The following is a 27328-nucleotide window of genomic DNA, read 5'->3' as shown; positions in this document are numbered from 1 at the left end:
GTAATGGAATTACCCCAGGCTTAAAACACTTTGGTTAAACAACATATTTGTTATTAGCAATGACGTTGTTACTACAAATCTAGTTTTACGAATTTTCGTGCAAGTCATTAATAACTTTTAAGATATACCTCTATAAGCATGTTTATGGTTTAAATGAATGTAAAAATTATCTTCGAAAATTTGAAATTTCTAATTGAACCGTCAAAATACTCGATTACAGTTCGATATTTGTAATTGCGAACCATCGATAGTTCTTACATCATTTGCAAATTGTTTGTTTTTTGCTGTTTGCGTTGCACGGTCACACTGCTCAGCAGCCTCGCGCTTAGTCTTGCTCAACAACAGCGGCCGAACTGAGCACGCTGCGCGTTTTAATTGATTAAGCGTTATGTTTACATTTAATTAACAAAAACAACGCTCGTTAAGCCGCTCATTTAACATCATTTAACGGTTCTTTTAACACAACTTTAAATTATTTGATAGTTGAAGCAAGTCTGTTGAGTGTTTGTAACGGTGTGTGCGAGAATTGTTGGTGTAAGGATTACGCGACGCTATGTGTGTATGTGCATGTGTGTATCCAATTTAACAAAATGCACTGTGTTTATTAATCAAAACTGCGGCAAAAGCAGTGAATAAAACAAGTGCGACGTTATAGAAAAAGGTGAGTAAAATGTGCAGGTCCCAACAATCAATAGTATTTTCATCCTTTCAACACAGAGACAATAACAACCACACACACACACACAAGCACGCACACATTCAAATGCAACCCTCTGTTTATAATCCCGACAAAAAAAAGTAAGAAACCGGATTCAAGTTTAGTTGAGCGGCAGCACAAACCAACCAGACGAGACAACTAAATTTGTATTTTGCTTGACTTGAATCAAATTATCAAAATTGCTGCACGTTGTTGATTTTGCGTATGTGTGCTTTAGTGAATGTATGCACGTTCAATTACCGTTACAGCGCACCTGACGCTGTGCGTCAAGGTTGTCTATCACTTGCCCCCCTTCCAACATTATCAGAAATTTGTTTGGCCCACAATAAAAATAAAAAAAAAAGTGACCCAGACAGTCTGGCCACACCGCAATATTTGCATCTCCTTTTTGTTGCCTGCGCCGCTGCTGCTGAATTTACAAATTGTTACAAAATTGCGGCATCTTTAATTTATGCAGCCGCTGCCGCAGCGACAGCTTGTCTTTATTTAGCTTTTTACCTACTCATTCGCGTTCGAATTAAATTCATTCATTCAGTTTTCTTATGCTTTGCTTCAATTCTCTCGCTCAATGCTGAGCTCGTTTCTCAATTCTTTGCATGCAATAATCGTTTATTTTTTTTACTGTATAATTCAATTTAAATTGATTTCTGCCGCCGCTTCTGCTTTTATACTGTTTTGCAAATGCTTTGTGTCTTGTACTTTCCCCTTTGTCATATATACGTTCAATACGTTCCCTTTTCTTTGCTTTCTTTGACCTTTTTCACACACTATTGGCAACGCCGCCGTTGCCGCCGACCCCCGCGTGGCTCCATTAACAACTACACGCTTGTTTCTGCTCTTGAACTTCGTTGCCCATTTCTAATCTCGTTTTGGCTTTGGTATTTGTTGTTGTTGCATTTTGCTGCTTGCTTGTTTGATGTTCTTGTAATGCGCATATACATATGTATGTATGTATGTATGTGACCAAAGAAAGGTTTGTCCTTTTTGTCGGGTAAAGCTGCGAATAATCAATTTATATTAGGAATTAATGAATATCAATAAATCACTTTCTTGCGTGTGAAATTCTTAAACTGTTATCAATTTTAAGCAATTATCATGTTTCCGAAAATTAAGTTCCTTAGTTAATTTGTGTCAAACGATTTAGTTCAAAGTTATGTATTTGAATTTATATAGCTTTAGAACATGAATGTTTTAGTTAAGAATACAACTGAACCGCAATATACACTATTAAAGTTCAACTATCAACCGTGCCCGACTTAGTGATACCGTGTATTTTGTTCCGAGACCTATTTATATCGACATTGTTACATAACTTTTGTATCATTTGTATCATTGAGTGTGATTCTTTTTCTTCCAAATTACACAATGTTTATTGTTTAATAACGTTCGTATTTATTTAACAATCGTTTTGAAAAATGTCTGTTCTGTTACATACTCTTGCAAAGTTCCATTGTACCCTGTTTTATACACGTTTGTAGCGGGTACAGCTTGAAATATTGGAGCTACATTTAGCAACTTTTGCCAATGACACGCTAAAAATGCTACAAAAAAAAAAAAAATACATGTAAAACATTTTTTTTGCTATTAGCGAAATGTGAATTAACGATTTGGAACAATTGCATTCCAACACGCAAACTTGGCCTGGAGCAATAATGTTAGAGTACAATTAACTTAACAATCCGTGAGATTTGTTAGGATCAAAAATTTAAGCATAATATTCGAAAATTAAAAAACGATCAAAAACGAACCAATATTGAACAATAAGGATAATCTATAAAATACTTTGATGATTCAAGAACTGCCTTAAATTACTTTCGGTTTCTATGATTGTTCCATTTATTCACTTTTTATCTTTTAACAAACATTTGTTCTTTTAGTAAAATAAATAAGAAGAATTTGTATTTTTCGTTGTTTCTGAATTAGCAGATATCCAATTGGGAAAATGTTATATGCTCGCAAATACATTAGTTTGTTGTTAAAATCATTAAATAACCTAGTAAAAAATGTTAAAGTCTGAAAGATAAGGTCGATTAGGTCGCTTTAATGACGGAACTGAACACGTAATAAAAACAAAAAGCATTATTACAAATGAGAAAAACTAGTGTCTACTTTATCGCATGTATTACAATAATTAAAATTATTAGATTTTTCTATGAATCAGCAGAATCTCTAACAGCAAAATCCCCAAAAGAAATACAATTTTTATATTAACCGGTAAAATGAGACTCAAAAAAAAAAAAAAGAAAAAAGGTTTAAAATATCATTTCCTTATTACAATTGAGTTTCGCTTTTTGGGTGGTATTTCGTTTATCGTGACGTGAATTGAGAAAAGCTATATAATGGACACAGTTCAGTCGAAAACTTGGAGTGGAGAATGCAACGTGGACAAACGTGCAACAGTTAAAATAACAATACAAACAACAAAAATGACAAAAGACGACGACTGATGGGTAATGTCACTTGCAGTCGGACAAGAAGGAACTTCTAAACTTTCGAATGCCGAAGATGAAATACCCTAACAAAAATTTAACTCATTTGAATATATTTCTATGCAAAACCATTGGAATTATTACCGATTTAATAAGATAAGATTTTATATCTCATATCTTAGGAGCATCGGATCATGTTAGGGTTATATTGTAAATGTTGAAAAGATTTTGGTGAAATATTTAAGGCTTCATATATATAGTAATGTTCATATGAGAACCCAGTTTTCAACAGATCGAATAGCAAGATCTATGGCAACAGCCTGGAGGAAAAAGAAGGAACCAAGTCTATATAGATTCACGAAGAGACCAGTTCGAATAGACTAGAATAGAGATAGTGAGACTTGGCTTCAACTATTTAGCTTAGCATATGCTTAAAGGATTGAGCTGGTATCCTTCAATGTGTTCTTTAGCTTGTCTCAATAATGTTACACTCATTGTTAGGGTATAATAACAGTCTTAAACGGCAACAACAAGAAATCATATAAAGCGAGATTTCAATGCAGGAATTTCCATTTCCATTACAAATGCTGCGGTTGATGTTGTTGTTTTTGTTGTTGCTGGTTGCTTGGTTGGGTTTTGTCAACTGCTGGCGATGCGGCTACCGGTTGCGGCTATATGGGGATCGGTATGGGCCATGTTGGGCATGGGAACAGAAAGTGGCAACCGCTGCCGCCGCCGCCGTCGTCGTCGTTTGCAGTTTGCAATTTGACAAACGTTGCACGCACTTCGAGTGCTCACTGACTAACCGACGAACTGACTGACTGACTGACTAACGGACTGACTGGCTCTTTTCTACCGTTACGTTTTAGTTGAGTGCAGCTCAACGGGCACTTCGGACCTGGCCCAGAACGTATTGCCAACTCGGGGGAAAATGTGAACGGCAACGTTGACATGAACGAGGACAGTGACCGACTGCTGCCTGCAGCCCAATTGACCTGCAAATCAAGAGAAATGTCCTGCCGACTGCATCGTTGGCGATGATTATATACACTGTACAAAAAGGTGCAAGAGCGTATATTTGTTTTGTGTAACAAATGGATGCAACCCAAAGAAAAGTCTGGCTGTTGATTTTTACGGTTGTGGCCAATATTTTGTATTAGGATTAAGTTCAGCACGCGGGTTTTCCACATCAACGAACACAGCTCGTGGTTCGAACCTCGGTCCATCATATTCTTTGCAACTTTCAGTGGAATATCCGGCTCGAACTTGTTCGAACATAACACATTTTTTTAGAGTATTGTGCAGTCGATTGCAAACGTAGACTATATCGCGTACTTATATGTTTCATTTTTTCTTTTGTGTTTGTGCCACTTGGTTGAATGAGTCGCCAGCATTTGGGGGCACATCCAAGTTGCTAGCTGCTCTCAGAAAGTATTTGTGCCCCAACATTAACAACAGCTCTTGAGAAGATTGTCGTCTTTGAAGCTGCTGCAATTTGCCGTCCATTGACATACCCGATTTGTGGCACACACAAAGACTACGTCATCATATTTTCTAAGGCAGAAACTGTAGTAATAAGCATTATTATTCCTATAGTTAAGGTGTTATTTATATTATTTCTTTTAAATCATAATCCCATAGGATTATAATTCTCCATGGGTCTTATAAACTGAATTAAACCAAAACTTCCTCAAATAGTTGTATCATACGTAGAAGAATCAGGCTAGTATAACTATAGCCAACATTTTAGTGAAACTGTTAAAATAAACCTGATGAATTTTGGTATAAAAATAGTAAATTCCGTTATTGAATATTCCCAAATTTAGTATGAATCAAAAATAAGAAAAAAAAGAGACAGAACTAAGTACTTATTGCAACAATACTTAGTATGAAAGTAATTGAAATTTGAACGTTTCGATTTCAAGTTTTTCTTTCTGATGTATAGGTTGAAAAACCCCTTATTGTATGTAGGGAATGCGAAGATTCGTTGTGCGAGCATTTTTTTTGCCAGTAAATGCCATTTGCACTTGGTCGTCATATTCACGTCGTGTCGCGTCGCATCTTGCGTGGGCTCAACGGATTTTTTCAAGGGCCTGTGCCAATTCCCGGCTTGCTGGTGCTTTTCTTGTTGTCTGTTTTGGTTTCTGCTTTAGCGTTTGCTTTTGCCATCATTTTCATCGCCTTCGACTGCGTCGCAATCAATAAACGGCGACCTTCTCCACTTAAAAGTTACTTGATTCTTTGTTTCTTAAGCTATCCGCTCGTTTCGCTTTTCACTTTTAGGGCCACTCGAGCGGCAGCCTTCTGTTTGGGGGAGGGGGCTCTCTCCCACTCAGTCCGCACATGGCTGCAACTCGCCGCCCTTACGGTTTTATTTACAGGCATTCCTTAACGGTTAATTGCTGCACTCAACTGAGCCCAGGTAAGCCCCTTTCAAGCGAACAAGTTGCACCCTTGAGTCTTGCCAATCTACCCGAAGGCATGAACTCACAGCGCTAAGCAGTTCGCAGATTAATGCCATGGTAAAGATTTCCACGTTGTTGCCGTTTGAGTACTTAACAAGTTAAATGGCTCATAGGCAACAAGGTTCAAGAACTTTACAACAAATGTAATTAAGGGATAAATTCCCTATATAGTATGCATATATATATTTTTTTGTAGATATAACGAACGAACGTCACGATGGCTGAAATCGGTTCAGGTTTGAGATAGCACATTATCCTGAAAAATAGGATTTGTACAAATATGTAGGAAATGTATGTAGATGCAGAATTAGTTAAATAATAGGTTCATTCTTAAGAAGACTGTGCTTGTCTGTTTTGGAAAGTGTATTATGCAGTACGAGTTTAATAGGCGTAGTATACTAATGAATGGCCGGTTTTCTTGCAAATATTTAAATAGATAATAGTATTATATTTAACTATCTTACCCAATTTTTAAACATCAGTAGCTATACTTTGGTCTTCAGTTGATATTCATATCGGATAAGATTCAAATTCGAAACTTAGTTTTTTAGTTGCCTAAATGAATGCAAGACTCCAAAATTTACAGTTGCAAATACACGAATGAGCGCACGAGCACACGAGCTGAATAAAGATAACAACAAACGCATTGCTGTTGTTGTTAGCCGAGGCAAAGTGCATGCTGTCGGGCCCCCGCATTGGTCGCTAGCTAAAAAGAGAGCAGCTCTTGCTTGTTGTTGCTGTTATTGTTATTATTGTTGTTGTTGTTGCTGGAGCCGAGTCAACGAGCGAAGTAAAAGTCGAAGTCGAAGTTGTTCAAGTCGTTCGCTCGTTGGCAGCGCTCAGTTGCGTTTAGTGCGGCATCGGCAACGGTTGGACAAACGCGAAAAGTCGTATATTATTCCGAAAAGTCGTATATTATCTGTTGTTGTTTTCTCTTGGCACCTGGACCTTAACGAGCGTCCCGTCCGCAGGACGTTGAAAATTTAGAACGTGCCAGATTCAAAGTAAACTAAATGTTTTAACGTTTTTAACCTTTTGAGTGCTGTGTGCCGTGTTTTTAATTATTCGTACGGTAAATGCAATTACCACTAAAAATTCAACGCCCAGTGGCTGGAGCATTAAGTGGCGCGAATCTGGTTCCTGGAAGCGCGACCCATTTAAAGTGCCGCATTGTTCTTTAATTCCCTTCTACCAGGCATTTACTCTGTGTACGTTTGCCTTGATTTATGTTTCTGATTTATTTTACTTTTTTTCGACGCCTCTGTTGTCCTTGGTGTGGCCAGGACTCGGTGGCATGCCATTAAAAGTTGCAGCACAACTTTTCTGATTTTTCTGTGTGTGTTAGTTGGCATTTTTAACATGTGCATTTAAATATGTTGTTGGGTGTGGGTGTGGGGGAGGGGGGTTTGCGAGAACCCTCTAGAGAGGGTGCTGCCACATTAATTTCGATCTACAACCGAGATACGATGTGCTATTCATTAAGTTCTTTCCGTTTGCTGCTCTCATATGCTCTCTCAACATATATTATCTAATTGAGTATTTGAGTATTTAATTTTCTTCCTCATTGCAGCAGCTTCCTGTATCTAAGCTGGGTCCTTTGGTTTCGTTCTTCACTTAATCTTCTTTAGTTTATATTACTTAGCTCTGTGTATATTAAAATGTTCTATATAAGTAGTGTATACACAGTTTTTCCAACGATATTCAAGTTTGTTCTGGATTTTTCATAATGGGAAACATTATTTTTGTACCAAAAATTGCAGCATGGAGGTTTTTGCGTGTACTTCTTGGACATACACAAAATAAAATATGTTTTATGTTATATATACTTGGGAATAACATATTTCATACATTTAATTACTATTTACAAACTCTTTCTTTACATTTCGCCCTTTAGCTTTTCGGTGTTGCCCCAATAGAGGCCTATCGATTACCTATATCTCTTTATTTAGTTAAGGCTCTAGATATTATCGCTTACTCACACACCTACACACACACACACACATGCTTGCAGCTAATAACTTGTGTCACTAAAATTAGCCTCTAGACCCCCACATAGCGCACTCGCTGCATGCTGTGTTCCATTTATTCCATTACTTCTCATACTTGGATTTAGTTGCCCTCTCACAACTCCCCCGCATGTTTGATTCGCTTCCATTCGATGCGGTTATTGTTGCTTGAGTGCTGTCAATTTTCCGGTGGCGTTGCCGTTTCCAGCTTAACATTAGAGATGTGCCCGTGTTGTGTCGTGAGTGGAAAATTAAATATTGCAAAAATCCCATATGATCATGTTAAGCATATCAATACATAACTATGTGGGTCTAGAACTGAAAGTAAAGTAGCAATATCTGGAATAATGTAAACTTATCACAAGTCTTCGTAGCTATCAATCGAATATATAAGTATTTTTGCTTAAAATTTATTAAAATTAACTCTTTAATTGCCATTTATATAAATTATTTGAAAACATTTATATCTAAAAATACTCATAATATTTAAATATCAAATTTGAATATGAAAATATTGCTTATAAGAATATTTTCATTTAGTCTATTGTGTATTGTTTTACCAATTTTGTTGTCTTTCGTGTTGTTTGGTACACGCCCATCTCTAATTGTAATTTTGTCTTTAAGTTGTTTGGGCATTGTCTGCCGACTGAGTCCCTGTGGTTGTGTGCCTCTTCAATAGACTTTATTATATGTCATGTCATCATGCAATCATATCGTTTTACCATATAAAATGCAGCGCGCAATATAATCAACATATCAGCCGACGGCTTGGGCTTCAGTTTTGGTCACGGCATCGGTAGTGCTCTCGCAATAAACGCCGATGGTACCGCAGACAACAACTCTTTGGCCTACAATTCAGACAGTTGCTAATGATGCGTTACAAAAGCAGAGGGGGCGGCATGGTGGCATGTGGGGATCATGAGTTGGCTAAAAGGGTTTGGTACACGTATGCCATGTGTTACGATTTCATGACATTATCAGATCTAGTAAGGCCCATTTAGTTACAGTTAACTGACTACAGCTACAGTTAATACACGTAGGCAGAACATTTCCAACAGGTGCGGAACCAGAACCGATTTCAGCCGTGATATCACTCATTCATTATATGAATCAATTGATAATGAACGTCCATTGAGCGGCTCAAATGAATTAAAAGACTACTTCAAGTGAGTACTTTAAGTACTTTAGCACTCGAGATACCAAAAATGAAGTAACTATTTGGTATAAGTAAAATCCAGTTCCCACAGAGTTGCGTTTGGTTTACATACGTTTACACACACGCACACTTATGTGTATGAAATTATATGATAAGTAACTGTAAACCTGTTATACATATACATATACCTGTAGCAAAACAATGTGTGTGTTATTTCCCAGCATTTAAACAGCATGAAAATGAAAAAAAAATAATAATAATAAAATGAAAAATTTCATAATCAATGCAATAAACGACTCTATTGTTTGTGCTCGTCGCTTTCATAGCTTTTGTTTTTGTTTTAACGCCCCAAGGAAAACAGAATGAATCGAAAAGAATTAACTACTGGTAGCCGAAGCTAAATACCCTTCAAAACATATTTAAAATATAAGGTACTTTTCGTACAACATTTCGTTAATTGGAAATCAAGTTACATCAGAAATAAGCAGAAATAAGCTCACATCAGGAATATTTACATATATATTTACATACATACATATATTAAAATATAGTGTATATTTATTCTGTGGTGTCGGTTATGCCCCATTCAATTGCCTCGTTGCTACTGTAAGGGTATATAAAAACACACGAATAAATTTCCTTTCCTCTGCGTAGGTTTTTTACAGAAAGAAAAATAGAAAAAGACAAAAAAAAATTCTTAACGCCCCTTTGTGGAGTGCTCCACAACGTTAAACTCTCACGTTTTAAATTTTATGACCAGGCATTTTTGTGCTATATCAGCGCTTTCCAGCACTTATTGCTCTGCTTTAAGGCCAACGTGCATCGAAATTTCTCGCCAAATGCTTAAATACAAGTACTTGAGTGCCTGAACGGCTTCTGGAATTCACTTTGTTGTTTCTTTGATGGCTAATTCATGAGAAACTAATTGCAAGTCGTTTAAAACTACAAATTTACAAGAAGCCTGCGAAATGGGTTCCGTTATTTGCATACAATACACAGCATTAAATGGGATCAGTGTTGTAAAGTGACATTGTGTATATTAAGTGTTTGAAATTTAATTTAACTTTGATGGGTCGCTGTTAGGCTCTCAATGAAGTACGTTAAGTAACCATGGAGGGCTTGTATAATATGATGCACGACTCACAAGCGAGAGAAAGCTGTGCCATGAAATATGATATGATATATGATATGATAATTCCCATGTCTCATTTATATTTTCAATATTTGTTCTATATTTAATCACAATATCTAGTATAATATTTAACTTGTTCTATTGTATCTATTCGTTATATCTTAACTTTTAATTCATATTATTTATATTCTACTTTTTCTTAAGCACTTATTAAGTTTAATTTCTCTTCTGTTCGTGATTTATGCATTTAATTAAATGTCCGCAATCTCTCCTGAAATTCTCCGCTCCAATGGCTGTTACCAATGGCTTTCCATTTAATCAATAGCTGTTTTTTGCAATTTAATTGCAAAATGTTGTATAATTAAATGGCATGATTAATTAATTTCTGCTTTGTTGTACACCAAGGAAGTCTTTATGCAAATATCTACGAGCCACTCTCACAGGCCATTTCACAGTCATTAGCTAATGTCGTTGGACAGAACCGGGTTATGGCCATAACACCCTGGCCAGACGAAAACGAGTCGATTTTATGGTTCTGTAAACTGAAAAAATAAAAACCGAAAAGAAAGTCTATCTTCGGCACGTCAAAGATTTAATACCCTTGCTGAGCGAGCCTTTCATAATGCATTGCTCGTATCTAAGTAGCACAGGGAAAATAGTTAATGTCGAGATTGGTAAAGATATCTTGAAAAACAACAAGGACATGGCTATATCGACTCGACTGATCAAGAATATATATAATTATATATTCTTTTATGAGTTACACAGTCAAGACAATATTATAATACCCTCTGCAAGGGTAATAGAACACACACATAAAACTAAACAAAGCTCAGACCCATTAGGTAATCGTTTTGTGACCCAAGCCCAACCCAGATACTTTGCCCCTTTGAATATGGGGTTGCGACCCCAACTGGTAAGAAATAAAAATTGTTTTCACTGGTTTCTTCGGTGAATTTTTGTCAACAAATTTGATATGCTTACGTCGTGTCTTAACAGTTTTTCTACTTGTGTAATGCTATTTATATATGCTGTGACATTTTATATGCGGCAATATATAAAAGCTCCTCTTTCAGTTAAGCAGACAAATGTCCTTCTTGTGCAAAGTTTGCACAGAATTCTCATGTGAAATCATTTCATCAAATTGGCGCTTAAACCGTTTGGGAATTCGAAGCCCACATTATGATTTGATTGCCTTGAATGTGCTTTTTGTAGCTACAGAGATTCGAGTATATTATTAAAACTAGAAACATTATTCTCTATTTAACCACAACCATAATAAGTTTCAACAAGTAAGAGGTTCTAGTCGGGAGCTCCCGACTAGGGGATACCCTGAACCCTCTTCTTCCAACATCAAATGCATATATATATTCTATTTTAGAAGCTATATGTCAAGTTTGGTGACTTAAGATCTTATTATTTACCAAAATTGCCCAAAAAAGAGGATATCGATATCGTTTTTTTATCGATTGCTTGGAAACGGAGTAAGTTATCGATTATCGGAAACAAACTCGATCTGCACGGGCACTAGGAGCACCTACATCTAAAATTTCAGTCTCTAGCTCTTATAGGTTCTGAGATCCTTGCGTTCATACATACGGACGGACGGACGGACAGACAGACGGACATGGCTAGCCTAGACCCATTTGTAATGGGTTCAGGGTATAATGAAACAGCTGCAGAAGCTCCTAAAAAATGCGAAAGGCACAACGCAACTTTAAAGTAGGATTTACAGATACATTAAACATTTATATCAATGAGTCAGCTCCTCAGGCTATGGCAGCTGCAAAGAATTCAATAAGCCAGGAGTTAGAAGAAGTTAAAATAAACCATCTGCAGTTGGCCATGTTGCCATTATCGAAATAAACAAAGAACTGCTGCGTTAAAAGAATCTGTCTGATAGTTTCTAAATAAAACGAGAAAAAAGAGCTATCATCGGCACGCCGTATAAATGTAGAGAGCATAGTGAAACTTATAAATGCCGAGTTTGGTCAAGATATCTAAAAAAAACCAAAAAGTTGTCAATGCAAAACTTAATTTTTGACCGTTCGTTCCTATGGCAGCTATATGGTATAGTGGTCCGAGCCAGCCTGTTCCGACATATGTACTGTGCGAAACAGAAAGAGGGACGAATGCAAAGTTTTGAAAAATGACTATATTAACTCAGCAGTTGAATTTATATACTTTATGGAGTCGAAGATGTCTCCTTCTATGCGTTAAACATTTCGAGATACAATTATAATGACTTTTGCAAGTATAGACTTGCATATTTATAGAAATATGTATATCAAATTTAAATTCTGAGTTCCGTATATTATATATCTACAAAATATCACACATATAATGCATAGATTCGATTTATTTTGCTTGACTTCGAAAATCATATTAAGAATATGAATGTATTTCGATAGGATATCTATATCATGCTTAAATATATTTTTATATTGTAAATAACTTTTGTGCTTATTTAGCAAGAGTTATAGAATTTTGACCATAACGAATATATTGAAATAAGAGTGAGTACTAAAAATCAGTTGAATAAGTATATTTGAATTGTGTGTGCTTAAACTATGATGCAAATCGATATTTATCGATAAGAATAAAATCAATGCTATATGCAATATATTTTAAATATTCTGTATGAATCGATATAAATTAAAATGTATTTTTAAAAATCCATTTTATATCGCTAAAGTATTTAAAATGGCGTGCACTTGATTAACGCTTAAATTCGATATTATCGTTTTTGTAAAATATCGCTAGCTCTCGAATAATTAATTCGAGCTGATACTCGAATTTGTATGCCAAATTAGGGTCTAGTTCGTACAGACTCGCCGAGTTCATATAGTTGCCAGTACAAACATTAATATGCTGTTGATGCGGATAAGGCATAGAATATATATCTTACGGGGTCAGGTTATATACATATCCATTATATCCTTCATTTTCTACTTTGCAATGGGCACAGGGTTTTGGAGCATGTAAACCTTAAAAGACGTATTATACCTTCTTTTTTCGCTGTGGGTCAGTTGGCGACCCTTTGGAGCTTATTGTTGTTATTATTATTTTTGTTGCTGTTGTTGTTGTTGTTATTGTTATCCATATGTCAAAAAGCGACGCTGTAAAAATGACTAACTGGTCCGCAGGTCTGTCGTGACTTTATTCGAAATATATCTGTATGTGTACTTTTATTTGTATCATCTGTATGTGTCGGTATCTGTATCTGTATCTGTATCTGTATCTATATCAATATCTGTATCTGTTTGAGCGCATCTAACGGCTTTTGAGTCCCAATGGCGCTGTTGCTGTTCAGTTCGCTTAAACTGCTTTTGGCTCAATTGCAACTGACATCGACATAAAGCAATTTGTGCTATGTGATAGTTGTTGCTGTCGTTGTTGTTTTGTAGTCAACTGTTGGTAGTGGGTGAGCGCCAAACAGTCGGCCGAGATTATCTTTAATAGCCTGCATACATCATTTAGAGCATGCAGCAGCTAGTAAAGTTAATTTTTCAGGGCATGTGTCTGAACAGATTAAAAACTCTCTTAACAACTTTAATAACTATAAACATAATAATATATACATAAATATATAAGTAAAGATTATTTATACCCACAATATATAGAAGCCGTTCGTGTTGTTTTTACCTTGTTGGTTGGGTCGTTGCCTATGCTAATGGGCCTTTTTCGGTTATGTTTACGTGGGCACATGTCGTGCCCACAAGCTCACCCTAAAGACCCAGCTCTGCCCTGAAGCTCACGCTCATCATAGTTGAGAGCGGAAGATGACTAACTATCTTAAGCTCTTTTACCGGTCCCGCTGGGCCTATCTTCCCCTCTCAGTCTGCGTCTGTCTCCGTCGATTTTCAGTGCTTGGCTGCTTTGTTTAATTAAAATCTTGAACTTTCCACAGAGTTCCTGAGTGCTTTTGTGCTGGTGTCAACAGCAGAGCCCTTCACATAATCGCCGCAAACACAAATACACACACACACACACACACTTATTTTCCAGTGTTCGCTACTGCATTTTCCGGCGGAAACTTTTGTGAAATTCTCAATTTGGCTTTCAACTGCAGTTGCAATTGATAAATGCCAAAGTGTTGTTATTGTTTACAACATTTTCTGTCTTTAACAAGTTTCTCTCGTTCCAGAGCTAACTTCCCTATTGTGATTTTGTGAGTTATCTTTCTATTCAAAGTTTGGGTTGGATCAAAGTATAACTAATATTTAAGCACTAAAAGACGTACATGAACTTTACTTGAGCGTCGCTGATCTTTCGTGCACAGAACTTATCTATGTTTCTCTCTTTAGCTTGGCTAACTTTTGTTATGGTTATGAAATTTGCAGCTTTCATAGATATTATGTCCTTAAATATTTATACTAATGTTAAGCGTTTGTCTACACAGACACACTGACAAACAAGAAAGAGGTTCTAGTCTAGGGGATACCCTGAACCCTCTTCTTCCAACATCAAATGCATATATATATTCTATTTTAGAAGCTATATGTCAAGTTTGGTGACTCTAGCTCTTATTATTTACCAAAATTGCCCAAAAAACAGGATATCGATATCGATTTTTATCCATTGCTTGGAAACGGAGTAAGTTATCGATTATCGGTGACAAACTCGATCTGCGCAGGCACTAGGAGCACCTACATCTTAAATTTCTCTAGCTCCTATAGGTTCTGAGATCCTTGCGTTCATACATACGGACAGACGGACATGGCTAGATCGACTCGGCTATTGGTGCTGATCAAGAATATATATACTTTATGGGGTCGGAGTTGCTTCCTTCTGCCTGTTACATACATTTGGATTTTGCACAAATACAATATACCCTTATACCTTTAATGGGTTTAGGGTATAAAAAGTCTAAGCTAAGTTTATGATTTTCATCCAATATACAGACTATAGAGTCGAAGGTAATTACTACGATTTCCTTTACAGCTATTCCAATACGTATAGCCAAATACCTTCGATGTAAATAAAGTTTTCATTTATTCCTATTTGTCCATTAGTTTTTCCATTTATATGCTGACAGCAAAAAGAGCAAGCCATCGTTTTCCATGCATTTTACCAACTCTGGCAATTTCCTGCAAGCCAAATCCAGTTCGAATTGAAATTATTACCAAAATTTACTAGCACAAAGAACAACAACAATAATTTAGAGTGCATAACACGCTGTGAACTCTGATAAACAAAGTTAAAAATTGAATTCGAGTGCTTTCAGAAAGTTTTGGTAAACCCGGCAAAAAAAGAATGAACAAAAAAACAAAAACTAAAAACAAAATTGTAACTTTTTTCGGGTTGGCAGCAATCAATGCGTTTGGCTATACGCAGCAACAACTACATATGGGAAATTTGAACTACAATACGTTGACTTTGTGGCAGCAAAACAAAGGAAAAACTCAGCTCCAGTGGCAGGCGGCAAAACTTCAGGACTTTTGGTTTTCGACTTGGGCATCAGTTTGTCATTGTTGGTTGTTATGTTTCTTGTTGTTGTTGTGGTTGTTCGGGTTGTTGTTGTTGTTGTTGTGGATGCATGCAAAACGGTTTGCAGCACAAAAATCACGGGAAAAACAGTTTGTGAAGCGCATGGTCGACTTAGCGATTCCCTGCAGAAATTATAACTTCCTTATTTGACATCGTGTTTTTTATTCTTTTACGTTTCGGTGATTGCAACAGTTTTAGAAAACTCATGAATTCGTCTCATAACTATAAACTGTATTAGATTGAGATAAAAGAAAAGAAGAAAACCTATAAATCAAGCATAGACTATTTAAAACTTACATTTCTTAAGATCGTGCAGACCAAAGGTTACAAAAAATTGACAAACAAGGCTAGATGAACTTGACTTACAATGATACTGTAGGACATATAAACATATATGTGTATTATATATAGTAATAAGAGCTGCAACTGCCTCCCTCTACCTGTTTTCAAACATTGGCACAGACCGCGCATATCCTTTTTCAAGCCGTCTTGACCACAGGGTATTAAAACCGAACCAAACAATTTGCGCATATTGCGCAAAAAGACTGGCGACAAACCAAAAACCAAGCAATGGCAACGGGCTACCATGTCAAACAGGACATCAACCAGACGAGCTACTGAAAACAACTGTCCGTCCCTTGGCTATAACCAGAGCAATTTACGATGAAATCAAATTTGTCTAAAAAGTTTTTGCCCTTTCGGCCAACTAATAAGTCGGAATGTGTCAGCAGACGGTTTGATTTGCAAACATTCCGACAGTTGACTTAAAACGAAGCTACGTTTAAACATCTGCCACATTTACGGAAATGCAGAAATTTAAAATCTCTTGGGCCCGTCCACCATCGCTTCGCTAAAGTTAAGCACAAACTTGCTGATTAGAATAAATCATATGGAAATAAGCTTTGAAAAATACTCTACTAGACTGATAAAATACCAGTCTTAGCTTTGGGAATTGCGCGTAAAACATGGAAATATTTTGTAGCTTCACATTGATAAGCTTGTTGTTCAAATGCGTATACCATTTATATGTGCGAATGTGTATATGTATAAATGTATGTATGTTCTCTTTGACCAAAGGGGAACCAAGTATACTTCCTACTGCGCAGTACATTAAAAAAAAACGTATTTTGACGTAGTGCCCCACTATGCAATTCTCATAAATTCGAGTAATAAGAACAGGCTTTCAAGTTTTTATTCAAAATAAAAAAAAACAATATTTTTAGCTACTGCCCTACTATGCAATTCTCATTAATTCGGATAAGAACAACCTCAACCACAACAACCCAATCCCTCTCCGTTTCTCCTTTATTAAATACCTTTTCAATTAGCCATATTTTAACACGCTCTCTACTTCTTTTGTTTTTAAGTGATGTGCATATAAAAGAGTTTGACTGCTTCCTGCTTATGGAATATGGCAATAAAATATCCGTGCGTGTGTATGCGAATTTATATATATAATATATAATTTATTGAGACCAACTTCATGCGCAATTTACAACATTATTTTTAACAAGCATTAAATAACAAAAAAATAAAGTAAAAACTTAACAATTTACTTTAGCTGTCGAAGAAGAAGGACAGGTGAAGTAAGAGAAGCATTCCATTCAAATTGTTTTAAAATCAGAAATAAATTAAAATGAAAGATGGCACAAAAAAAACAAGTAAGAGGTTCTAGTCGGGAGCTCCCGACTAGGGGATGCCCTGAACCCTCTTCTTTCAACATCAAATGAATATATATATTCTATTTTCGAAGCTTTATGTCAAGTTTGGTGACTCTAGCTCTTATTATTTACCAAAATTGCCCAAAAAACAGGATTTCGATATCGATTTTTATCGAAGGCTTGGAAACGGAGTAAGTTATCGATTATCGGAAACAAACTCGATCTGCGCACTAGGAGCACCTACATCTAAAATTTCAAGTCTCTAGCTCTTATAGGTTCTGAGATCCTTGCGTTCATACATACGGACGGACGGACGGACAGACAGACGGACATGGCTAGATCGACTCGGCTATTGATGCTGATCAAGAATATATATACTTTATGGGGTCGGAGATGCTTCCTTCTGCCTGTTACATACATTTGGATTTTGCACAAATACAATATACCCTTATACCCATTTTTAATGGGTTCAGGGGTATAAAAAACACTGATAACGAAAATTCTAACAGAAACGCAGTCAATTGCATGCTTCAACTTAAGCATCAACTTCTCTTCTCAAGCTGAAAACCGTCTTGAATTATTTCTCAGTTTTCCTGCAACTTGAGAAAAGTTATGACAGCGATGCGAATGATCTTTTTCAATGTCAATTGAAAGGCACTTGAGCGGCACTTGATAAATGTTTGTATATATTATTTTTTATAATTCTGCCAAAGAACTCTAGACGATGCGTGTCTTTAAACGTTAAGATGACACGCAAAGAAAATAGGGTAAAAATCCCCAACTGAAGTATAACACTCGCAATGTTAGTTCCAGTTCCACTTTACCCCCTTCGGCAACCCAACCGCCCGCCGCACTTCTAATGAGCTTAAGCAAGAGCTTTACACTTTTTTTATACGCTTGGCACATTGTGACATGCTGTTGGTAAGGTGTGCAGGGGAAGGGTACAACGTTTAACTTAACTGCTGAACGTGCCGAGAGGGAGACACATATTTGCATGTTGCCAGTGGCAGGTGCTCTCCGGAGAGAAGGGGGGCTCAGAGCAAACGTCATTTAATGGCCGCTGATTAGCATGCGAGGGGCTTTGACTGTGGCTGTGCTAATTGTGTGTGTGTGTGACCGAGTGTATGTGAATGTGTGTGTGGCTAATTGAAACATTGGTTAAGGGGGGTCCCAGCAGCAGCTGACACTTGAGCTCTTGACTATGTAGTTTAGTCAAGCTTTTCACTTCAGATTAAAATTAATGCAATTCAAATTTAGCTTCCATAAATGTCTCTCTCCCTCTTTCTCTCGCTCTCTCTCTCTCTCTCTCTCTCTCTCTCTCTCTCTCTCTCTCTCTCTCTCTCTCTCTCTCTTTGTGTTCCTCTCGGCGAGCCTGTTAAATAATAATTTGAAAATTTTTTTGCATGGCGTATGCGTAATGCATTTCCCTGTTCCCAACACACATACGCACTGTGTGCCAACGCACAGGCAAGCAATTTTGTGGCCAGCCCAGGCGAAGTTTTCACAAACTTTATGCCAGTATGCACGCGTTTGTGTGTGAATAGTTTTTGATTAAGTTTTGAATATTCTACTTTTTTCTTCTATTTTAGGTACTTCTGGTTCGTTAGATCGTCGAGGGTAAAGTAATTTGCTTGCCTTGACTTTTTGACTTTGCCAAACTTCCATTTTGCTGCGCTTTGTGTGAGTGTAAAAATTGCGGCATAAAGTATATTTTATTAGGGACTAAGTTTAAATGAAATGAAAAAAATGAAAAATCAAGTAATGTAGTTGAATGAATTTATGATACATATAATGAAGCCTTCACTAATGATATGTAAATGAACACGGAGCAAAGACGTACGTAGTCCAGAAATTGTCTATGAATCTTAACAAAGCCTGCAGAATAGAATAGTATAGTAAAATAATGATTTAATAATAATTATATTTGCATAGTTATGTGTAAAATACAGATAAAGTTTAAAAATTCAACACAAAGTTAAACTAAACAATTAAGACGTTCTAGTCGGGAGCTCCCGACTAGGGAATACCCTGAACCCTATTCTTCCAACATCAAATGCATATATATATTCTATTTTAGAAGCTATATGTCAAGTTTGGCCAAAAAACAGGATATCGGTATCGTTTTTTATCGATTGCTTGGAAACGGAGTAAGTTATCGATTATCGGAAACAAACTCGATCTGCACAGGCACTGGGAGCACCTACATCTAAAATTTCAAGTCTAGCTCTTATAGGTTCTGAGATCCTTGCGTTCATACATACGGACGAACGGACGGACAGACAGACGGACAGACGGACATGGCTAGATCGATTCGGCTATTTATGCTGATCAAGAATATATATACTTTATTGGGTCGGAGATGCTTCCTTCTGCTTGTTACATATATTTGGATTTTGCACAAATACAATATACCCTTATACCCATTTCCAATGCTCTCTTAAGAGAGAAATTGTTACTTGAAGTATTATTACTATTATTATTATTACAATATTATTATTATTGCATTAGGTAGCCGAAATACATCTGTACCGACTATTATTAGCATACTTGATAGAACGTAATTTGTAATAATTCAATAACTAGGCAATTACCCGCATTTGCCCTCAAACTATTTATAGTTTATTAAATGCAAATTGCGTTCAGCATTCGGTGTGCGGAATTTCGAATTAAGTGCTTTACACATTGGCAAATTTACTTATGCCACAAGCGCGCAGGTCCTGAAAGCAGGTCCCACCCACAATAGCCGCCCTCCCCCCTACCCTGTTAACGTAACCGAGAACTATTCCACATGTATGCGCAATATTCGTGACAGACATGCGAAGCATTTTCGGGATGTGCCTTAATTAAATTTTCGCAGGCAGCGCATTTGGCTGGGTTTGCGTGTTTGTTCCTTCCCTCTGCTCTGTGTGCTCCTTTCCGCCCACCTTCTTGGCTTATCCTGACTTGTATTGTATTCAAGAAATATTCAATATGATGTAAAATATTATAGCACTTGATGTCCAATCGAGACAAAGCGGAATCAATGAAAGGAAACGGCGTTGCGTGGCAACACCTTTAATTTATGAATACAACTGAAATCAAGGAATATAAAATGATTTTTGATAGGGCTTCCGTACAGCTGCATATATCCTGGATTTGAGCTTTGAACGGTAAGCTATTCGAAAAGTGAGCTAAAGAGTGTCTAACTGTTAGATTTCAAGCCTTGCATTGAAAGCTTTCTGCAATTATTTTGTCCAGAAACTTTCTTTTATAATGTCGAGAATCAATAGCATTTGATGCTTGAGATGACTGTGCCTTATATATTCTTAATTCCGCATGGCTGTGCTTTATAAAATTGTTTGTACCAAGTGCTGTCTGTTGTGCATCGTTAGTTCATAAATTAATTAATTGGTAATCTCTTCTTCTGCTGCTCTGCTGTGCGCACGCTTGCCCCTCTGTCTGTTTCAAGTCTTTGCTGTGGTTTATTCATATTGTGTTCGAACTCATATGGTTTAAGCGTTTGCTAACACGTTCCTGACCAAATTTCCTGTGAATAGAGGTATAGCTGGTCGGACAGTCAATTAGAGTATTCACATCGTGCTGCTGTTCTTAGAGATTCTTGTATTCTGCTTAGGCTTTAAGCTTTTATTTTAAAAGTGCCTTAAAGTGCATTTAATACTCGGGTTGGCTCTTCTTTTTACGACCATTAATAATTGAATAAGTGCTTAAGACTTTGCTTTCGAAATTTCCTCATATACACAAATCAATCTTATATTTTTCTTAACAAAATTTAATTGATGTTCTTACAGGAAATACTTTCTTTATAAAAATATTTATAAAGTAAATTACTTGCCCTCTAACTGGGTATTTGTTAGTCAAGCAGTTCAGCTGCTGTCTGGCTGCCAATTGTAAAACCCTTTTTAAATCCGCATTTAACTCCTTTGGCTTCCAGTGCGATGATGATAATGATATTCTTTTTTTGGCCGTTGCAGATACAGTCACAAAGGAGCAGCTCTCAAATACATCCATTGCGACATACACAAGCAGCGCAACAAAGGAGCAACAAGGAAAGCTGGACTAATCCGCCGTAGAGGCCCGCGCGCAACATGTCCTTTAAGCTCTTCCGACGAGGCTCAGCGCGCTGCATTGGCCTCCTGTCGGCATTTGTGACCATTTTGCTGTGCCTGTACTACATTTCCATTGGCCAGCCCAATCAGGCGCACAGCACGGATGCCAATGCACTGGGTCTGGCTGTGAACGTGAATCGTGCCCACGAGTCGTCTCTCAACAGCTTCAATGTGGACGCCGGCAAAACTGCCGTCCATAAGTTGCAGCCGCAGCAGCAGTCGCAACACCAGCAGCAGCAGCAACAGCAGCACCAGTTGCCACTGCAGCAAAAGCATTATCCCAGCACGCAGCAACACGAGAATCTGGACTCGACTTCAGACGCCGAGACGGTACGGAATGTGCACTGGGGCGACAAGTGCTACGTGCTGCTCCAAAGCAAAACAAACATAACTGCCTCAGAGGAGCACAGCAGGTTTGATTTTCAGGTATGTAATCACGGATTGCCTTTATATTAATGCGGCTATACCCGGATTCATCCGGGTCAAGTACTAATGTCCTGAAGCCTCTGACGATAAAAGTGGTATAAAAGCCATAAGAAAACATTGCTAGATCCATAAGACCCATTTATCAGTCGACCTAGTCAAGTCCAACCGCCTTTCCATCTATGTGATATGCTAGAGACATGATGACAAAATATATATATATCCTCTATTATATGCAAGAAAAGCCCATAATTCTTATCTCCATCCACAGCCCGAATGGATGCGCTCCAAGGAGTATTGGGATCGCGGCTTTGAGGAGCGCTACGAGGCGCAGAAGAAGGATAAACAGCGGCCACCCTTAAAGGTCATAGTGGTGCCGCATTCGCACAATGATCCCGGTTGGCTGAAAACCTTCTTCAACTACTTCCAATCGGACTCGCGGCAGATACTCAATCTGCTGGTGACCAAAATGCAAGAGTACAAGGACATGACCTTTATCTGGTCGGAGATTAGTTTCCTGCAGCTCTGGTGGGATCAGGCACATCCCACCAAGCAACGCGCTCTGAAGCGCCTGGTGAACTCCGGACGCATAGAAATCACCACCGGCGGCTGGGTCATGACGGATGAGGCCAATGTGCACATTTATCCCATGCTGGATCAACTCATCGAGGGTCATCAGTGGCTGAGGAACAATTTGAATGTCACGCCCAAGGTGGGCTGGTCCATTGATCCCTTTGGGCATGGCAGCACGGTGCCATACCTGCTATCCGGAGCCCAATTCGAGGGGGCGATTATACAGCGCATCCACTACGCCTGGAAGGAGTGGTTCGCGCGCCAACAAAGCGGCGATTTCATATGGACTCCCTACTGGCGCTCGGCCAAGGATCAGGGCAAGCTGCTGACACACAATATGCCCTTTGACATATACTCCATCAAGGGATCCTGTGGCCCCCATCCCTCCATCTGCCTGAACTTTGATTTTCGCAAAATACCCGGCGAATACACGGAATACTCTCTAAAGGCCCAATATATAACCGATGAGAATGTGGAGGAGAAGGCCCAGCTGCTGCTGGAGCAATATGCACGCACCGCCTCCCTATTTCCGCACAATGTGGCCCTCATTCCTGTCGGCGATGATTTCCGTTACAACAGGGAGCGCGAGGTGGACCAACAGTACAGCAACTACAAGAAGCTCATCAGCCACATTATGGCCAACAAGCGTCTGTACAATGTGGACATTAAATTTGGCACGCCCAGCGACTATTTTGCGGCCATACGTCAGCGCATGGGCGACAACAAGGCGTTCCCCAGCTTCAAAGGAGACTTCTTTGTCTACTCGGACATCTTCTCGGAGGGCAGGCCCGCGTATTGGTCAGGCTACTTTACGACACGGCCCTTTTACAAGCTGCTGAGCACCGAGCTGGAGCATAATTTGCGTGCCGCCGAGATACTCTTTACCATTGCCTATAATACGGCGCGCCAAGCGCATCACGAGGATGCCATCAAGATCTATGAGAAGAACTACGAGCAGATAATACACGCCCGGCGCAATCTGGGTCTGTTCCAGCATCATGATGCCATTACGGGCACCTCCAAGGGGGCGGTGATGCGTGATTATGCCATGCGCCTGTTCGACAGCACCCAGAACATGGTCAAGATGCAGGAGGCGTGTGTGGAGCTGCTGCTGCAGAACTCCACCTCACATCAGCATGGCTTTCTGCTCAGCGAATTCGAGCGGGATAATTTTAGCAAATTGCCACGCAAAATGCCCATACAGCTGACCAATCCGAGTGCTTCTTCTGGCAGCGACGAGGCCAGCGAAACCAACACAGTCGACGAGGAAGAGACATCTGTGCCGCTGGCCAAGAATGCCGAGGCCAGCTTTGTGATCTTCAATGCGCTCACCCAGCGGCGCTTCGAAATTGTCACGTTGCGCGTCCAGCAGCCCAATGTGCGCATCTACAACGAGCACGGCGTGGAGCTCAAGCACATCCAGATCAATCCCGTCTGGAATATCACCAACGTCTATGAGCAGGGTTTCAATGAGCGGCTGCAGGCAAATAGCGGCCGCATACGCACCTCCATCCGCCAATTCGAGGTCATGTTCGTGGCCGAACTGGAGCCCCTATCATTGAGCACCTATCGCGTCCAGGTGGATGAGTTCAACTACAAGCGCAACATCGCCACGATCTACTGCGACGACTGCACGGAGAAGGCGGCCGTCGTCGAGCCTCAGCCTCAGACGGCCGCAGGCAGTGCCACGCCGCGCAACGTCAATGTTGTGGAGTTTGAGGCAAAGGCCAAGCCAGCGGGTAAGCATTGACAGTAAATAGATTAAATTATACTAACCACAGTACTAAATTAGCGTTAATACAAATCGAGCTTAACACACAGCTAAATACTCTGAAACTGCTTCAGATTTCGTGCAATCAAACTTCTTGAAAAATTATATAAAAATATCGCCAATTACACGTCTCTTTGCCGTCCCGCCCATCCTAAAGCTTTTTACAGCACCTGCGCGATACCCACGGAATTTCCGTCCCGATCCCATCTCGCTAGTGTAGTATATGAGGCGACAGGAATATATTTGGCTCGATCTCTAAAAAAGTTCATAAGTATTATACGTATCCATCTTGAATTGTGGGCTTAACGCGTTTTGCCCAAAAATTTAATGGCATTACACAAAACCAATAAACTCTTCCAAACTTTGCGAACAGAGTGTGTATACCTCTTAACTGTTTGTTAAATATTTATTTATATATCACAAAAAAAACAATATAATAAGCCAGTTTTCAATCGATTTATTGATTAAGCCATTAATTTGAACACCGCCAGGTGACATCCAGCTGGAGAATGCTCACATGCGTTTGCTGTTCGATGAGAAGAGCGGCTTCCTCAAGACCATCACCAGAAAGAACAAGCAGCAGCAGCTGCTGCAGCCGATGCAATGCGCTGTTAAATTTTCCGCCTATCGGAGTGCCCAGTTCCATTCGGGCGCGTATCTCTTTAAGACAGATCCCGAGCAGAGCGAGGCCGAGAGGGATGTGTTGGAGCAGTATGACGATGTGCGCATCATAATCACCTCGGGACCCATTGCCAGCGATGTGACGGTCATCTATGGACCCTTCCTGGCACATACTGTACGCATTTTTAACACGCGCACCCACTTGGATGCGGCTATTTATATAGAGAACGACATTGACTTTGAGCCGCCGCCAAAGAATCGTGAAACGGAGCTGTTCATGCGCCTGATCACGAACATTGACAACATTGCGCCGGCGCCGCTGCAGCGTGATCCGCTCAAGGAGCCCACCGAGACAAGCATGCCTGAATTGCCCGTTTTCTACAGCGATCAAAATGGTTTCCAATTTCATCAGTAAGTGCTGGTATATCAAGGATCATATAAATCTTAATCTGTGCTCTCTGAACAGACGCATCAAGGTGCCTGCGATTGGAATTGAGGGCAACTATTTTCCCATTACCTCGGCCGCATTTTTGCAGGATGCTCGCCTGCGGCTGACACTGCTCACCACGCACGCCCAGGGCGCCGCCAGCTATGAGCCTGGCCAGCTGGAGGTCATGTTGGACCGTCGCACACTCTACGACGATTATCGCGGCATGGGCGAGGGCGTTGTCGACAGTCGCCTGACGCGTCACAAGTTCTGGCTGCTGGTGGAGGACGTGCCGCTGAGCCAGCATGTGGATAAACCGCCCAGCTACAAGGTGCTCAGCTTGCAGGCTCAACAATTGGCCAATGGACTGCGCTACCCACCGAACGTCTACTTTTTGAGCAATTTTGAGCAGCCGCAAGCGGCGCTACAGCCGCTGGTGCGCCTGCTCCCACATGGCGCGCTGCCCTGCGATGTGCATCTGACCACGTTGCGCACGCTCTCCGAGTCGCAGCTGCAGCTGTTTCCGTCCGCCTCGGCGCTAATGGTGTTGCATCGTCAGGGCTTCGATTGCAGCGTCAGCTCACAGCATCTGGACATGAGCAGCCTGTGCCCGCTAACTGGCAACGGTCTGGGCGCCGTGCGCTTTGGCGATCTGCGTCTGCTGAGCATCGAGGCGACCAGCCTGACGGGCTTGCCCAAGCTTATGCAGCCGCAGACCCTGCGCTCACTGGCACAGATCACGCTGGAGCCCATGGAGCTGCGCACCTTTAATCTTACCTTTAGTGGGGAACTGTAAGCCCCGCGAGGCAACTGGACAGCAGTGGCAGTTAGTGTAGCTTCTAAGTTTGCGTTGTATCTCATGTGTAACAAACGACAAAATATTTATTATATTTATTTGATGGTTGAGTTAAGTTCTTATATATTTAGTTTTTAAATACGGACAAGTGCATGTTATTTAGCTTTATTAACAGATCGTACACTCTTCTTCGCGTCTCACACATTTAAAGTACAAAGCCCAGAGCATTGTTATCGTATACCAAATTTATCTATGTGAATGTATATGCAATAGATCATTTTACTGCCCGTCAGCATTCCGTTTAAGCAACAGTCATATCCGAGCTCTATAAAAATCTATAATTCTAACTGTCCGGTCCATACTTTGTGCAATAATCCTAATATAATCTTAGTTAACTCCTTCAAATTCTTAAGTAATTCAAACTACATAAAATTAAGTCATCTGTCTATTTTGATATTTCTCATAAATAATTTGTTTAGCTGAAACCAACAGATAATGTCTCAAACTATTCTAATATTTTTTCTACTTTTGGTTTGTAAGCTGCTTATATATAACTTCTCTGACTAGATAAAATCCATTATTGTTTAATGTAATATGCAAATTCTTATATACTATATATAATTTATCTAGCTTAAGGCCAACAGACAATATCTAAATTTATTCTAATTTTAAATTGATTTAAACATTTCTTCTTTTGTAGCTTGCCTGATTGGCCTTAGTTAAAATTAGTAGAGCTTAAAGATACAACTTATACCATATAAATATTTAGCTGCAAATATTTAGACCGCGTATTAGTGAAAATTTGTTCAGTTTTAGCCACAAATGTTGAATTTTTGTTGCCTTCTATTTATTTAGACTGATTAGCTTAAAATATACGCAAAACGAAGAAAAAAAAAGGAAGAAAAACGATAATTAATGCTTATTTAGCAAATATCTCAATTAAAGAAAGACACTTGCAATTAGCATAAGATTTTAACGGACGGATGGATAGCAAAACAAACAAAAGAAAAAGAGTTAAGCCAAATATTGAAGTACATTAAATACCCAATACCCTATAATTATGTTCGATCTAATTTTTTTTATTTTTCTTGTATATAGTTCTAAAAGGCACGGTAAATGATAGCTCTAATATAAAAACGAAACTAACCCATTTAGGCTAAGCCACATTACCTGTAGTGCTGTACTTTATAAACGTAAACGAATCTATGATATAAAATACATACAAATTATACCATAGTTACTAACTAAACATAATATTTACAATTGTAAAGCCTCACATGTACCGAAAACAAAATGCATTCAAACCAAGCAAATATATTATGAAAATACATAGGATAATACACTGAATGAAAAAAGACGAAAGCTAAGCATGGACAGACATTTTATGAGTTGGATTTTAAACATATATGTATTTATATTTGATAATATATATGGAAAAATTAGCATGACAAATTCAATGTAATTTTATGAATTCAAAGAGAATAAAGTATTAATTGAAACCAATGCAATCAGGTTAAGCTTCGCTTTTCAAGGAGCATTCTAATTAACATGGTA

At 38.9% G+C, this 27328-nt stretch overlaps 1 protein-coding gene across 2 annotated transcripts; it reads left to right on the top strand.

Annotated features, from left to right (window-relative positions):
* The first annotated feature begins 437 nt into the window (after nucleotides 1-437).
* Nucleotides 438-27023, top strand: LOC115761283 (alpha-mannosidase 2). 2 transcript variants are annotated; one of them, XM_030703005.1, is made up of 5 exons: nucleotides 438-661; nucleotides 21029-21589; nucleotides 21858-23898; nucleotides 24422-24962; nucleotides 25018-27023. In XM_030703005.1, the coding sequence occupies exons 2-5, from the start codon at nucleotides 21143-21145 to the stop codon at nucleotides 25772-25774; spliced, it is 3786 nt and encodes a 1261-aa protein (XP_030558865.1). In that variant the 5' UTR covers nucleotides 438-661; nucleotides 21029-21142; the 3' UTR covers nucleotides 25775-27023. The 2 variants fall into 2 exon arrangements, with proteins under 2 accessions (XP_030558865.1, XP_030558864.1); XM_030703004.1 differs by lacking the exon at nucleotides 438-661 and adding an exon at nucleotides 6477-6820.
* The last annotated feature ends 305 nt before the right edge of the window (nucleotides 27024-27328 follow it).

Source organism: Drosophila novamexicana, unplaced genomic scaffold (assembly GCF_003285875.2).
Source record: "Drosophila novamexicana strain 15010-1031.04,08,12 unplaced genomic scaffold, DnovRS2.1 tig00000485-arrow-pilon, whole genome shotgun sequence".
Lineage (NCBI taxonomy): Eukaryota > Metazoa > Arthropoda > Insecta > Diptera > Drosophilidae > Drosophila > Drosophila novamexicana.
This window is presented reverse-complemented; position numbering and strand designations above follow the sequence as displayed.